Below are 14,008 nucleotides of genomic sequence, written 5' to 3'. Positions count from 1 at the left end.
CCAAGAAACAAAGGAAAAGCTGAAAAGTGTTCAGTAACATATCCATTTCAGTAGTGCAGGCTGACGACAAGCAACCCACCGATTTCATCAACATCTGCGGTAGTCGGACTGCCGATCCGAGGTCCCCCGAATATAATATCCGAGGTCCCCCGAATTAATATTAGTAGCTGTGTTAATTATTTAGCGCATTTAGGTTAATAAATCACATTAATATGTAATACCGGCGAATGCCGATTACAGACGGTACCGAGTCGGACCGACTAGCAATTACGGAACCCCCTAACGGTTTATGCACCAGTTTTGAAGGGAGATTGACAAGCCTCCTGATTACCTTACTACTGCTAGAAATTACATAGGTGCTTACTTGGACCTTTGCCGTTCCTGCGATTCCATAAAAATATAAAATTTTTGCATAATTACCGTGTTTGGTTGCAGTTTACAGTGTCCTTGAATTATTATTGTTTGTAATGGATTTTGAATAAATCATAGTTTCAATTTTGACGTTCGTGCGGTCACTGTCTTCATCTACACGTCGGTGCGGGTGGACCGGCCGTCAAGTCGTATCACGTTGCGAAGCCTTGGAGTGACTGAAGAACCATGAGGATCGAGAAGTGCTATTTTTGCTCGTCTTCCATATATCCTGGACATGGCATTATGTTTGTTCGAAACGATTGTAAGGTATGAGTGAATTTTTCTTTATAAAAAGTGGCAGTCTCTTGCCAGTTCCGCGTAGTGTAAGGTGGCACCATTTACGAAAAAGCTTTGATGATTTTGCGTGGGTCCTCACTTCTGGATTCGCGTTGTGCAAAAATCATATTAACATGATTGTGGGAGGAATAAATCAGTGGATAATCATAATATTCTCAATAAAGAATTAGTATTGCTGATCGCTATTGCGACACTTACGGTGATCTCTCGCGGAGTCGAACTAGATTGGGGAATTCACTGTTTTGTGTGTAGATTTTCAGATTTTGCCGGTCGAAATGCCATAGAGCCTTCAAAAAAAAGAAAAATCCCCGCAAAACTAGATGGACGAAAGCGTTCAGAAAAGCGGCTGGTAAGGAGCTGGCCGTGGATCCTGCCTTTGAATTTGAAAAGCGCCGCAATACACCCGTTAAATACAGTCGTGAATTATGGGAAAAAACAGGTATGCCGCAGGATTTGTTTTTTCGTTTCAGTTTAAGGTATTGCTTAAACGTTTGCTATTGGATTGCAGTGGATGCAATCAAGAGGATAGAAGAGATCAAGCAGAAACGGCAGTCACAACATATCCTTAAAAGGTAACAATACGATTATACAGCGTTTTTCCTGCAGAGGGAAAGCCGAACTCTTCCTGAAGCGCAAATTTTCTGAGTAGCCATCTTTCCTTGTATACTAAATATTGTACGACACGCTTGTAACGCTGTAGTTTTTAATAATAAGTACTGGATCGAAAATTACTTATCAGGTTAGTAGAACTGCCTCATCTATCAATAAATTCCTTTGCATGTAGGAAAGTGCGTAAATTGGATGGATTTCAGTGTGCATTACGTGTTATTTATTAGGTTGCAAAAAGGTGTTGCGGATAGGAAGCAGGCCGATATACGTCAGGTCCAGAAGAGCATGCACATGCTCAAATCTCCCGCAGCCAAAGGTACACGAAATACTAACACACGGAAACGGAATTTGCTCGCTTACGGTCGAAATGGCTTTCTTGCAGCTTTCCGTAAAGGCGGCCGGGTGGAAGTGGAGGAAGAGGAATATGATGCGGAAATGCCCGAACGAGAAGCAGAAATGGAAGCAGAAGAGGAATCGGAAGATTGAACCTGCCGTGGATCTCTTCTTTGTCATAATAATTTTGGTGTACTTACAGGATTATATGGTATAGTCTGATAAATGGATATATTAAGTGAAAAATTAATTTTCTGCAATCTGAGCTATATGGTGTGATGCGAGGTGGATATTGGTGCCTGCCGCAGTGCCGCTTTACCATTTCTGGCTCTTGTTCGGGAATTGGTTGTGGCAGTATGGAAAGCAGTCGCAGTTTAGCAATACGCTGAATTCCAAGTGGTTTTTGTTGTACGCAGCTTGTAGGATACAAACGCGGACGAATATCGCGAGTCGCGACTGAACGAAATTGCGATGTTTTATTATTCGTATTTTACATAATGGAGTAATTGGTTTAACGCGTTGGGGCGGGGCTAAAGGGTCGGGCGTGGCTAAAGTGCGGCAATTAACAGCGAACTTGGCCATAGCGCTTACTGGGTAAACATGGCTTGAGCCAAACCAACCCAGTAGCAGACAATCTGAGGCGTTGTAGTCAAGTAGGAGCAAAGTTATGGCGAACATTTTACGAAACCTTTATATTAAACACCTAGTACGCCATCAGTTGAATATAAAAGAAATATATTTGCCGTACATTTTTATGCATTCGCGAAGTGAAAAATCTCAATATCTTGACAATGCGCAATGTACCAAAGTGGTTCTTGTTAGCACTAGTTAAGTCCGTAGTGCGTAGTTTGCGTCCGGTGGGATAGAGGGCGAGGGCTTAAACCAATCACTCCATTGTACTGTATGTAAGACAATTTATTTTCGGTTTTTCAAATTTCATGATAATCCAACAGGCAGTACTTGTATTATTTTCGCTGCATGCTTGCTTGTGACCGCCAACAAAACTAGTGTGATAAACATGGAAGTAATTTTCCACGTTTACTGTGATCAATTTCTTTACTACTGCATTGTAGTTTTCTGTACAATTACTGGTACTGCCGGGTCGTGAAAAGCTCTAATAATTAACATTGAAATCATCCACGGTAGTCGAATCATTGTCGGCTTTCAACTTTTTTTCTTTTGCGCTTTTTACCTGCGCAGTCCATGTTTTTGATAGTGAAATATGCCCGTTATGGCCGAATTCAATATTTACTCTGTTAAGTAAGTGTGCGGGTTACGATTTCAAAAGTTCGTGACAGTCGTCAGAATCGCACGTTAACACCGTTAAACTTCAAAACGGATTCCCTGGCGAATACGCAAATGCACCACGCAGCTCGATTTCCTGTTGCCGTTTGAAGCAATCAAAAACGTGCTAGGAAGCAGCTGTTATGACCGAATTACTCAAAATACATGGGACCGCCGCTTTAGCGAATTACGCTGATGACTTTTCAGATCGGATTTACGAGCAGCAGTTTGCGTACAAAAAGCACCGGAAACTAACGAACCACATAAAACCTACAACGATGGACACAAGTATATATAACCGCAAATTCCAAGGCCGAAGCGACGGCAGTTCCGATAAAGTAGTGAGAGTAGTATTGCGTCTTTTAATAACCGACAGTTTCCAAAATGGAATATCTTCACACATTACTTGGTAGTCTGCTTATGGTTGGTTTAATTATGACCAATTACGCGACAGCTTATCCCAGTCCGGTGGATAATCACCTTCTACTAGATTATGGATATGGACGAAACGGTCAGTTGCTAGTAAAGGCGGTATACAACTAATTATATTCTTGTAATGATATTAAAGGAGGCATGACTGCATGAGTATACTGCGCTGCATTTTGAGCATTCCACCACACCAACTTTAAATACAATACTAGTGGTGCTTCCTGTTTATTGTGAACCTTTTGCGACAAATACGTTGTAATTTTGAGGGTCCAGCTCCAGGTAGAGGAAAAATGTAACTGATGTAACTGAAACTGATGGCTGTACCGACAAATTATTCTCGTATAGGCGTTGCAGCTGAAAAGATATCAGAGCTACATACATCAATCAATTCATTCTTTTAATTTGTAAAGTGCTGAATGTATTTGCACGTCGATTTCTTGATGCCGACACTGTAATTGTAATAATGTTCTAACGCATGGCTGTACTGAAAACTGATTTCCAGGTATAGATGCCGGCGATCAAATTCCATTTTTGGATGAAGTTGATTACGGTAGGTTCTAAAATAATCGCTGAGGGTTTGCTATGAATTTGTACTAAGCCTAGCCCCTACAATAACACAAGTGTATAAACCAAGACCCGCAAGGCCATTCCCGCAAGCTTAAGGCCATTCTGAGAGAACTGTACCTGTTAAGGTAATTAATTTTCATATTGTAGGAGCCGATATGAAGTCCAAACGTGCGCGTTTCGGGAAGCGACCGAAGGGAGGCAGTTGGGAAGACGTTCTACAGGAACTGTCCAGAGGCGACCGCAATCTTGATTTCAGCCGGCTAAAAAGCATTCGCTTCGGATTAGGTGGTCGGCGCTGACCGGATGCTCTTCTTGTGACATTGCATGTTCCACGTAATACAGTACAAGCCACCGCTCACGAAGTGGTGGCTGTTTGGCTCACACATTTTCAGAATTTCCCATGTGCTAACAGAAATGGTGGTACTTTGCTAATTATTCAATAATATTATGAAGTACCTGGCCGGACACCTTCCGGTTGCATCCACATAGCGGGATGGAAAGAACTGCCCCAGCCTCTAGGTAGATGTGTTACAGATCTAGATTACGTACATATATAATTGTCATCACATGCATTACTTAAAAAATGCGTACTGATGTGAAAATTATGGTTTGCACTTTCGCTTTTTTTTCCGACTGTACGATTGCATATGTAGTGACATACTGTATTACTACCATAACTTCACAAGCATTGTTTTATTATAATAAGACTGTATAAACGCTTGAGTGTGTTTGTAATGCATGTTCGAAAATTTGTTGATGTTACATTATTGCAGTTTTGAGATTTTGCGCGTGGAATAACGGTTCACAGCGTACACGCATATATCTACATGCCTACGAGTTAATACAGAATCATATACTGTACTGTAATTATATCATGCACCATGGCCTTTATAAATTGCGGAACAGTTACGTACTGCTGATGATTGTTGTGACTTTGGGTGTTGCGCGTTTAAAGTAAGAGAGCAACTGTATTGAATTCCCAATTTCCATTTTAAGCATACATGGTTCCTGAAGTGCCTTGTTACTAATTATTCTAAGGTAATTTATTCTAAGGTAATTCTAAGGTATTCTAAGGTAATTTCGCCAGTTTTAGATAGGATGACAAAAAGCGATATGTAACGATAACCGTACCAAAGGAACGCGACATGGAAACTAAATTGTTATATACAACTACAAGTACTGTAAGCAAACATGCAAACACCTTATATTATAGAAACTGGTTAGTAGATCAACATTTTACACGAATGGCGATAACTAATAGCGAACGACCAAGCCATGATACGAGATCCGGATGCGTTCATCCCGCGCACAAGACCAGCGCTACGTGGATATATTATTTGTTATTTACATATTTTAATTGCAAGTTGCTTTTTAATGTGCCGTTTTTGGCAAATGTACACCTGTGTTCTGTGGATATAAACTGGTATATCGAGTATCTAAGGAAAAATGCTTGTGGAAAAATTCATGCAGAGCAACTAGGCGTGGAAGAAAGGTGACGTGTGCAAAAAAAATTTTTTCTTGATACATGGCTTACGTTTAGTATCGTTTTCCGATTTACTTCTAATTAATTATAATCAGAACTCCTAATGAAAAACGCCCGACTGTCTATAGAAAACGCTTTTTCGATTAAAAAATACTGCTCGTGCATATTTCATAATATCAACGATGCTCCTTAAAAGAAAAGAATTACCAATACTGAATAAAAGCAATTGCAATTCAGTAGTGTTTTGTTATAATAGTTAAACATTATTATTATTATCACTACCGAAAAAACAGAACCATCCATATGCTATGGGAGTTTGAGCCCTGATCAGCCGGATTTGTGCATCTATGATCTATCAGTGCATGACAGGTTTTAATATTTCTTTCCACGTACCATGCAGCGTCCGTTAAAATAAACAACATTTTTTTCAGCATGCAATCACAGACAAATATTGACGGTTTTAAATTATAAAATTAAAAAAGCGGTAACGCGTTGGCATTTCACAAAACCACAGTAAAAACTGTACACCCTGAATTCAAAGAGAACGCACAATAGTACCAGATAAAAAAATTAGATATTTGTCATTCGCTGAAAGATTACGATATATTATTACACTTTCCAACAAATCTAAAACCAATAAACTTTGGACTTGAAACAAACACCAGAGATTCAAGAATTAATTATCACGCTGCTCTGTTTCCGACGGATAGAGTGGCGCTTCTAGGATGCCGACAACAGCATCCCAGCGTTCTTGCGTCATATCAGCACGCAATGTCCATGCATTGGTCAACGGACAATAACTCTCCACTGAAGTCAAGTATTCCACACCATCCAGTCCACCGCATACGTAAATCTTGTTATGCAGCACGAATACCATATGTCCATTCCGCGGTACATTCAAGTTAGCCACGAGCGTCCACGTATCCGTGTGCGGATTGTATTTCTCGCAGGAAACGAGTGTTTGATACAGTCCCCTACGGCACATAACATTCATTTGAGCAATTACGAGCCATATTCTAAACTCCACTACAATACTGCATAGCAAAGGTCACGCGCATCTACTATCGCAAATCACTTTTGGTTGACCTGCTTGTCCAGTGCACAAAAGACTCGGGATTGTCACGCGATTGGGATACGGTCTGCTTAAGAACAATTCTGCCCGACAGGTGCAGGGAATATTTCACTCCATAGAGTGGAGAATATATTTTTCACCACAAGACTTCAATAGTGCACCATGGACATTAACTTAAACGGCCTCATTATCGATAATGCAACCGAAATAATTTTCCACCACGACGGCCGCCATTGTGAGCGCCTGCGCTGTGGCGCCTTCATGCAGCTTTAGCTAATATATTCCGGCACGGAAAGAAATAATTACCTCCCTCCGATGGCGTACAAACACCCATTCAGCTCCACTAAGCCAAAATTTGAACGTGCCTTCAACATGGGGGTCATGTAGGTCCATTCATCCGTGGCAGAAGAATAATGTTCCACCGAATTTTCCACATTACAGATTTCGCCGTCCTCTGCAAAAGGATTATTTCGCTAGTAGAATGGCACATGTAAGCGCAATAACTACGTATGCGTGCAACTGATAGTGCAGCCGTCCTTACCGGAAGTGTCTATGTAACCGCCTGCGACGTAAAGCTGACCACTACGCGTAACTACAGCAGCCGGGGAGATTCGGGCTCGTTTTAAACTGGCTTTGTACGACCATGTTCCCGATTCTGGATTAAACATCCGAACGCTGTTTATGGGCATTGCCATTGGCTGAAAAATAAATTTGTACCATTTGCACCATGCTCAAATCATCATGATAAGCATTAATTTGATCAAACTAAAATCCCTTTGGCCAGGTTTAAATCCCCATCCTAGCTGTGAGATGCATGCTCCATTACGAGTTTAAAAAATTAGTAAATGAGGTACTCGTAGTGGTAAATAAGTTTATATTACTGTTAATCTGTTAAGTAGAAATTGATGTCGAAGTATTTACCCCAGATCCACCTATCACAAATATTGACCCTTGGAGAGCAACGACAGCGGAATCGTCCGCAACTGGATTTTCGGAAAGACCGGTTAGAATCATAGGCGAGGCTTTCCAGAAGTTGCGAAATGAGGTGTAACTGCAATCATATCATCAGAATTCAGAAGGTAAATTCTTTATTTAACGAAATTTAATTCATTTCACGACGGGCATTAACGACATAAACTTATTAGTGTTAACGTGCGTACATTTCTTGCGTCGCTGGACGACCATCCTTATCGTCGGTGCAAAATATATGCATCTTATTATCAACAGCCGCTCCTCTTGGACTCCATCCTCGTCGCCCTTCCAGACTTTTCATGCTAATCCATTCATCTCTCAGCGGATCGTAACGCTCCACTGTATCACATTCAGCGCTTCCGGCCGATCCGCCTAAGAACAAAAAGGAACCGTGTATAATTCCGAAACAAATTATCTTTTTGTCGCAGCTCAGCAGTGCATTAGATGGGGTTTCCCTGGGATGTTGATATCCGATTTAACTGTTTGTTAATGCTTTTACACATTGTCCTCGCGCCGGATGTACAGGGAGTTAATGAAGAGCGCCCCTGGGGCGGGATAAGCCCCCGTAATTAGAGAGGCATGTTGTTTGTATGCCCTGCTATTGATCTGATTATGCCAGGCCCGTTGGTTTGTAAAGGCGCTTACTCGATTATTAACGACTTTACCCGCAGGTTCCCGAATCCGCTGGAATACATACATATCAATGGGGACTACTGTTGCATTAATCCATCACTCTCATCAGCACTTAATAATTTCACTTCACAATCGATACATCCAGCGTACGCTCTGCATATGCTTCCCGTTGTGGACTACACGCGTCAGCCTGATGGGAATGCTGTTTGTCTAATTTGATCAGATCGATACCTGACCCGTACTTTATCTTCCCAGATCTGGCCCGCACCGTCCCTGCGCCGCTGTCCTATTTTCTGCGCAGGCGCACTCCACTGCCAGAGCTAGCCGGCTGCATCCAGTGCCGCCTAATCAGCCTGTACGCCCTTTTACGATGCGGCAATATGATTTTATGCTTCAGCAACAATACAATGCGTTTTATGATATTATCGGCAAAATCACATTTTCATCCATTAGACGCATGCCATTGAAACAATCAAAACGTCAGTTGAGACATTCTAGCATATGGATTATAAATTTAATTACCCGACGGGGTTACGCACGCACCGGTTAATTGCCTTATATGAACCCTGTAAAAGGCGCCTTTGTGTGTCACGAAACGCAGCATAAGCGGCATTAAAGGATTAAGCGATGTGAGATGAAACCTCGACTAGACTCTACGCTCTCATCCCGTGTTGACAATGTGAAAACCATTTCAGTTCTAATTAACTCTGGTGTAAAACCCTTATTAATAATGTTTATTAAAATATTAAATTCAGGCAAAATCTTCCTGTGCAACGTAAAAAGAATACCCGGAAGCACAGCGGGATTTTTCGGTGGATTTGTTTGGGGAAGAATCATATTCCCCAAACTCTGGAACGGATAGGACATAAAGTGTCACGAGCTGACAGTTGTTTCATCCCAGCGATGATTCTGTTTGCTCGTCCAATTGCAATTTGTCACCAACTTCATTAACTTGTATATTTGATGGCTTTGATATTGAACCCATCAGCTTCGCGCTGCAATATCCAGTACTGTAGTCTGTAGCTGACCGTGACTCGAACAAGCGGCTTACCAACAACATATGCAAACTGCCGGATCGAATTTCGTTCCCGCTGCAAAGGCCCGCATCCAATCGTATTCCGCACAAACAGGATGACATCTTCGATTGGCTTTGCCACAAGAGAAAGAAAATCGGCATCATCTTGAAATTCCTTGAAGATGCTCAAAATGGCCTTGTAATCCAGGAAACTCATTTTGATTTCGGCTAAAATTCGGTCCACCGAGAAATTTTGCATTTTCCAATTACTATGGATCCAGCGCAGCGCCGCCTAGAAGTTGATAAACCACGAAACAAATTAAATTAACAAATTAGTAACTTTACTACTGCTATAAATTATGACAATAAAAAGTGTGATAAGACTGTGAAATTTTAAAAAAAAAACACTGTACAGCAGCGTGGCAAATAATCTGTGAAAAAATGCACCAGGTCTGAATACTAACTAAATCTAAAAGGAATACGTAAAATTAATTTGCAGCATGCTCTATCAAGAGCGATTCTGATTACCAAAGTTTTACAATGGCAAAACCGCAACACATGCATATCTGGAGGTCTTCTATTAAGTCGCTAGAAGGATTTTATAATACGTAAAGGGTATACTACTATACATACTTGTAATACATCATCCTCTCGGTTGACTGTTAGATATTGACTTGAAATTATTTCACATAGTTCACACTCCGAAAGGTGGTAAAATTCATCCTCCCGTACAACATCCAAAAAATGCTTGTTGGCAAATTGTTTTGCTTTTTTCTCCAAATCGGTGCAACCCAAAGAATGAGCAAACCGGGCGATCCCTAAGCAGTTGCCAGCGTCCAGCTGCTCTGCTAAGAATTCACAGCACTCTTTGCGGACGATGCAAAACTCCAGCCGGTCAGCGGTTATCAGTAGTGTCTCCACGTTATCCTCACAGATTTCAAGTTTTCCCGTATAGGCAAAGTCCAGAAGGAGACCGACGGCAGTTGCATCGGCTTGGGCAAGCTGTATTTGTCGTTGATAGTGCTCGACATACTTTGGTGAGAACATGGTGCGAAAATAAGGGCTGTGAAAAGTAAACAGAATGCCCACTTCAAAACGGGATCAAAATATACTCGGATAGATGAGAGATACATTTGAGCTCATTAACGATACATGTACCGTTGCTCTAAAATTTCCATTTCGCTAAGCATTTGTATTCTACCGCTGCTGCATTTCTCTAATATTATTATTACAGTAAGTATATGCTCAAATACTATACGCAGACAAAATTAATGTACGAGTACTAGTAATATGCTACAGTATATTTGGTGCTTATTTATTAATTTGGCGCTACCCATTCACAGTACGAGTATTCGCATATTAATATATTTTGCCAGCTTGAATTTATTCGAACGAATATATTGAGGATGCTTAAACAGTTATTTCGTAAATAGTTGTCTCTTCAGTAATTGTCAGTAACCGTAGTAATCTAAAATTTCAAATAGCTATTTCCTCATTAATTAATTTTGCATTTTAACAGTGGTTAAAATTTAACAGCAAAGTTTTAGTTTTAACATTTTCGATCAAAATCTCTGGATCCGTTATGCACATCGCGCTCATAATGCAAAATATGTCAAAATTTTGCCGTGACCTTATTGTGAACAACGGAATGTTGTCAATACGTTCACATGTAATCGATATGGTTCGTGTGGAAGTACGTAGTCACTGAAAAGTGCCTTTATCTCCATCTTAAAAACTAAGAAATGTGTGACTGTATCGGATCTGAAAGAAATAAACCTTCCAAAAAAACTTTGATTGACTGATGACATCAGATGAAAACAAAGCAAACATGTAGTTCCGCACCCTTTGTCACGGCAGTGATAATAATTTCACAGTTTACTACAGTGTTCAAGAAATCAAATTTTATTGCCAAATTAAATGCAGTTCCGTAAAAATATAATGTAAAATGTACGAGTACAATAACTAACTGTTGTATTTTGCTGACCGAACTATAAAAGCGCGCTTAACTCTCTTCCAGCATACATGCGCGCATACTCTCTTACATGCGGTATATTATAAAAATCAAATGATTGATTTATGTGGATTTATCACATTAATCTGTATGAAGAATTCATTAAAAACTGAACGTATTCCCTCCTTGTATGGCTATTTAGTATTGTACCAGAATGCATGGATGACTGGAAAGTCACTATACATATCGTTGTAATATTTAATATTTGAGTCCGACGTAATGTCTAATTACACTATTTACTATTTTCGTGTTAGTGGCACCGTTACCCACAAACGACACTGCAATGCAAATAAATTTTCCAAAATAACAAATGGAACCAGAAGAATAATATACAATTTTGAGAATTATTTAACAATGTGAAACTTGTAGACTTTTAGATTACCTGACTGCGGACAGGATCGCTCTGTGCGCCATAAACCTTTCCTCTCCCACAACGATGTCCACGTCGCATGGCTCATTAGCCAATCGGACTTTCCGGAGATGATCCAGACAGTCATCAGAATCTCGAAGGTCAGCGTCAGCCATACTGGATTACGCTTCTAATTATTATGCTGCACTTTTGTACGTTAATCGCAGATTGTATGGGAAACTGATGGAATATTCTAGTGGAAAATAAGAGCTAGTTTTCGGCGATGTCTCAAGTCACAACATTACATGTTCTGCCGTAACCCAAATGCTGCAGGTGGTTCGATTCCAAATAAATCAATAAATCGCCGTAAAACGGAGAGAACGCTCCCGCTCTCCTGAATCATATCCTCGGTTGACACACCATCGCGGACTGTTTTGGCGCGCACTGCGACTTATTATTCAAACGAAGGTGCGCACTGTTATCTGCCGTACGGAAATTTTAAAAGCACCCATCAAAATTTTAGCTCACGGATACGCTACTCATGCTCTGCACTGCATGGCTATACATGCATCGAACTGCCGTAATAGCAAAATCCGGTTTTACCAGCTACTTAATATGCTCGTGTTTGCTGAGCTAACAATCGTATCTTTTCCGTCGTCGGCTGAATACCCGTTAAAAGCCCAGCAACCACACCATTTCTTCACCTAAACGCTGTCTCCGTGTCTATTGGACGGAATATGGATAATAACTATACTTTCCACTTTCCCAGCCGCCGATCCCGCCCGTCGCTAGCGCTGCGCGGAGGAATAACCTTTTGTCCACTTTTGCAAATATAGGCGCAGTGCGTGAATGCATATTTTCGGCTGACCATGAGCAGACTACGACGTACACCGTCGGCCATTTGGCTTATGTTGGAATGCAGTGCAGAAGAATGTCCCAGGTGTAATTACAGCACGCGGAAGAAAATTAATTTATTGCACGAATTTGCTTCTGTGGTATAGAAGTATGCTGAAATAAAAGTCGGGTACTGCCAAAGCCGGTAGCTCGCAGTATTCCACATTAATTTGCAAGCTTGCGCTGCGCCGGTCGGATACAAAGCACCCGGCCGGAATAGTTTATGTGCGATGTTTATTATCAGCTATGCAGGAACACGTATCTAACTAATTTTAATTAATCTACTCGTAGTAATTGTAGTGATGCCAGCGGCTTTTTAAGCAAAAGCATAATAAACTGTTAATTTAATTTGAATTGTTCTTCATGAAAAAGAATGGCACGGAAATGCCAAACTCTGCTACATGTACACCGACGGCACAGGTTACAAAAGTCGTTTATTTTGAGGTTCCTTTATTTCAGCATAATTATGCGTGCAACACATATCCTACATATGCTTGCGTAACCTCCATTTAATAAATGAAGAAAGTTTATTAAGAAGTCAGGATTATTACTTACTCTACATACGAAAAAACAACCTTACGAAACCATCCTTGAGGGAAGTGGGCCGGTACAACTCAACAGTCAGCATCAACCGACCCGAATTGGCGTCCTTCCCAGGATAGATGTTGCATTGCCTTGTTGGATTTCGATGTGATCATGATACAATGGCGGGAAATTCAGTGCCCAGTTCTTCGCCGGTTTCCTGTCGCTACTTCTGCCACAATTCCGTTATCATGCGGACAGTTTCCGGTCCGAGTGACTCAGTGCCCACTGCCCAGAGGGAAAAATAGGTTGTCTTGGGTGTTGTTGCGGTATTTCTCGACCTTGCACTTGCTCGGCCTGTTCTGCTGCTGCTCCCGCGCGTGTGGACGTCGCTGCGCTTGTGGCTTTTGCGATAAGACAAAATATCCAGTGAGTTAGCGTACGTAGCATCCCATGTCAGCATTCCTCCCTAGTTCTATCCCAGAGTAGGCGAAGATTAGAAAAAGATACCTCTTGGATTTTCTGGTACCCGTAATTTTACGTAGGCGCTGCACGGTTGCAACGGGCAAGCCTAATATAACATATGGCAGACGTAGTCTGTCTATATATTATATTAGTATAGGATCCAGCGTGTAACTGAAAGGTCAGAACTCTCTAAGTGAAAGGTCAGAATGATTCTGTCTGTTCTGAGCTTTTGCGTCTGTCTATCCTCTAACGGGGAAAAGATGGAAAGTAAAGGACACTAAAGGTTAGCCTCAATCCTGTCTGTTCAGTTGCCGATTCTCTGTCGGATTCCCATTTGAGTAGTGAAGAGATGCTGTACATCAGTACATGTATCCCAAAGCTAGACGGTGGGTATTCCAACAACAATCATACACGTAGGGCAGCAGGCTTGCATTCTTATTGTTCTGCGACAGTATTAGCGGAGAACTCAACTCACTCTCCATACTATCTTCGCTCAGAAAAAAATTATTGAACTGGAACACTTAATTGCTGGTTTCCCAGGACAAGAATGCTGTGTCCACTGTCCAGGATGAACAGTGCATGTCAAAATAACGTATTGTTAGACATCAATAACGTATTGCTATACATTTCCGAAATTCTACCCTAGAAAATCCACGTTGGAA

At 41.1% G+C, this 14,008-nt stretch overlaps 3 protein-coding genes across 4 annotated transcripts; 2 read left to right on the top strand and 1 right to left on the bottom strand.

The window, feature by feature from the left end:
- The first annotated feature begins 383 nt into the window (after positions 1-383).
- Positions 384-2,068, top strand: LOC129589430 (probable ribosome biogenesis protein RLP24). The gene is made up of 5 exons (XM_055484196.1): positions 384-678; positions 961-1,147; positions 1,217-1,280; positions 1,545-1,633; positions 1,700-2,068. The coding sequence occupies exons 1-5, from the start codon at positions 598-600 to the stop codon at positions 1,801-1,803; spliced, it is 525 nt and encodes a 174-aa protein (XP_055340171.1). The 5' UTR covers positions 384-597; the 3' UTR covers positions 1,804-2,068.
- A 1,184-nt stretch (positions 2,069-3,252) lies between these two features.
- LOC129589431 (uncharacterized) lies at positions 3,253-5,008 on the top strand. Of its 2 annotated transcripts, none has more exons than XM_055484198.1 (3): positions 3,253-3,445; positions 3,872-3,913; positions 4,078-5,008. In XM_055484198.1, the coding sequence occupies exons 1-3, from the start codon at positions 3,319-3,321 to the stop codon at positions 4,227-4,229; spliced, it is 321 nt and encodes a 106-aa protein (XP_055340173.1). In that variant the 5' UTR covers positions 3,253-3,318; the 3' UTR covers positions 4,230-5,008. The 2 variants fall into 2 exon arrangements, with proteins under 2 accessions (XP_055340173.1, XP_055340172.1); XM_055484197.1 differs by having other exon boundaries at positions 3,866-3,913; positions 4,078-5,000.
- A 757-nt stretch (positions 5,009-5,765) lies between these two features.
- LOC129589427 (kelch-like protein 5) lies at positions 5,766-12,045 on the bottom strand. Its single transcript, XM_055484192.1, has 8 exons — positions 11,499-12,045; positions 9,739-10,168; positions 9,142-9,397; positions 7,646-7,829; positions 7,407-7,536; positions 7,027-7,183; positions 6,792-6,939; positions 5,766-6,387 (listed from the first exon to the last, which is right to left on the bottom strand). The coding sequence occupies exons 1-8, from the start codon at positions 11,639-11,641 to the stop codon at positions 6,090-6,092; spliced, it is 1,746 nt and encodes a 581-aa protein (XP_055340167.1). The 5' UTR covers positions 11,642-12,045; the 3' UTR covers positions 5,766-6,089.
- Positions 12,046-14,008: the final 1,963 nt, after the last annotated feature.

This window comes from Paramacrobiotus metropolitanus, unplaced genomic scaffold (genome assembly GCF_019649055.1).
Source record: "Paramacrobiotus metropolitanus isolate TYO unplaced genomic scaffold, Prichtersi_v1.0 Parri_scaffold0000034, whole genome shotgun sequence".
Taxonomy (NCBI): domain Eukaryota; kingdom Metazoa; phylum Tardigrada; class Eutardigrada; order Parachela; family Macrobiotidae; genus Paramacrobiotus; species Paramacrobiotus metropolitanus.
The sequence above is the reverse complement of the archived record's forward strand: the minus strand, read 5'-3'. Positions and strand labels throughout refer to the sequence as shown.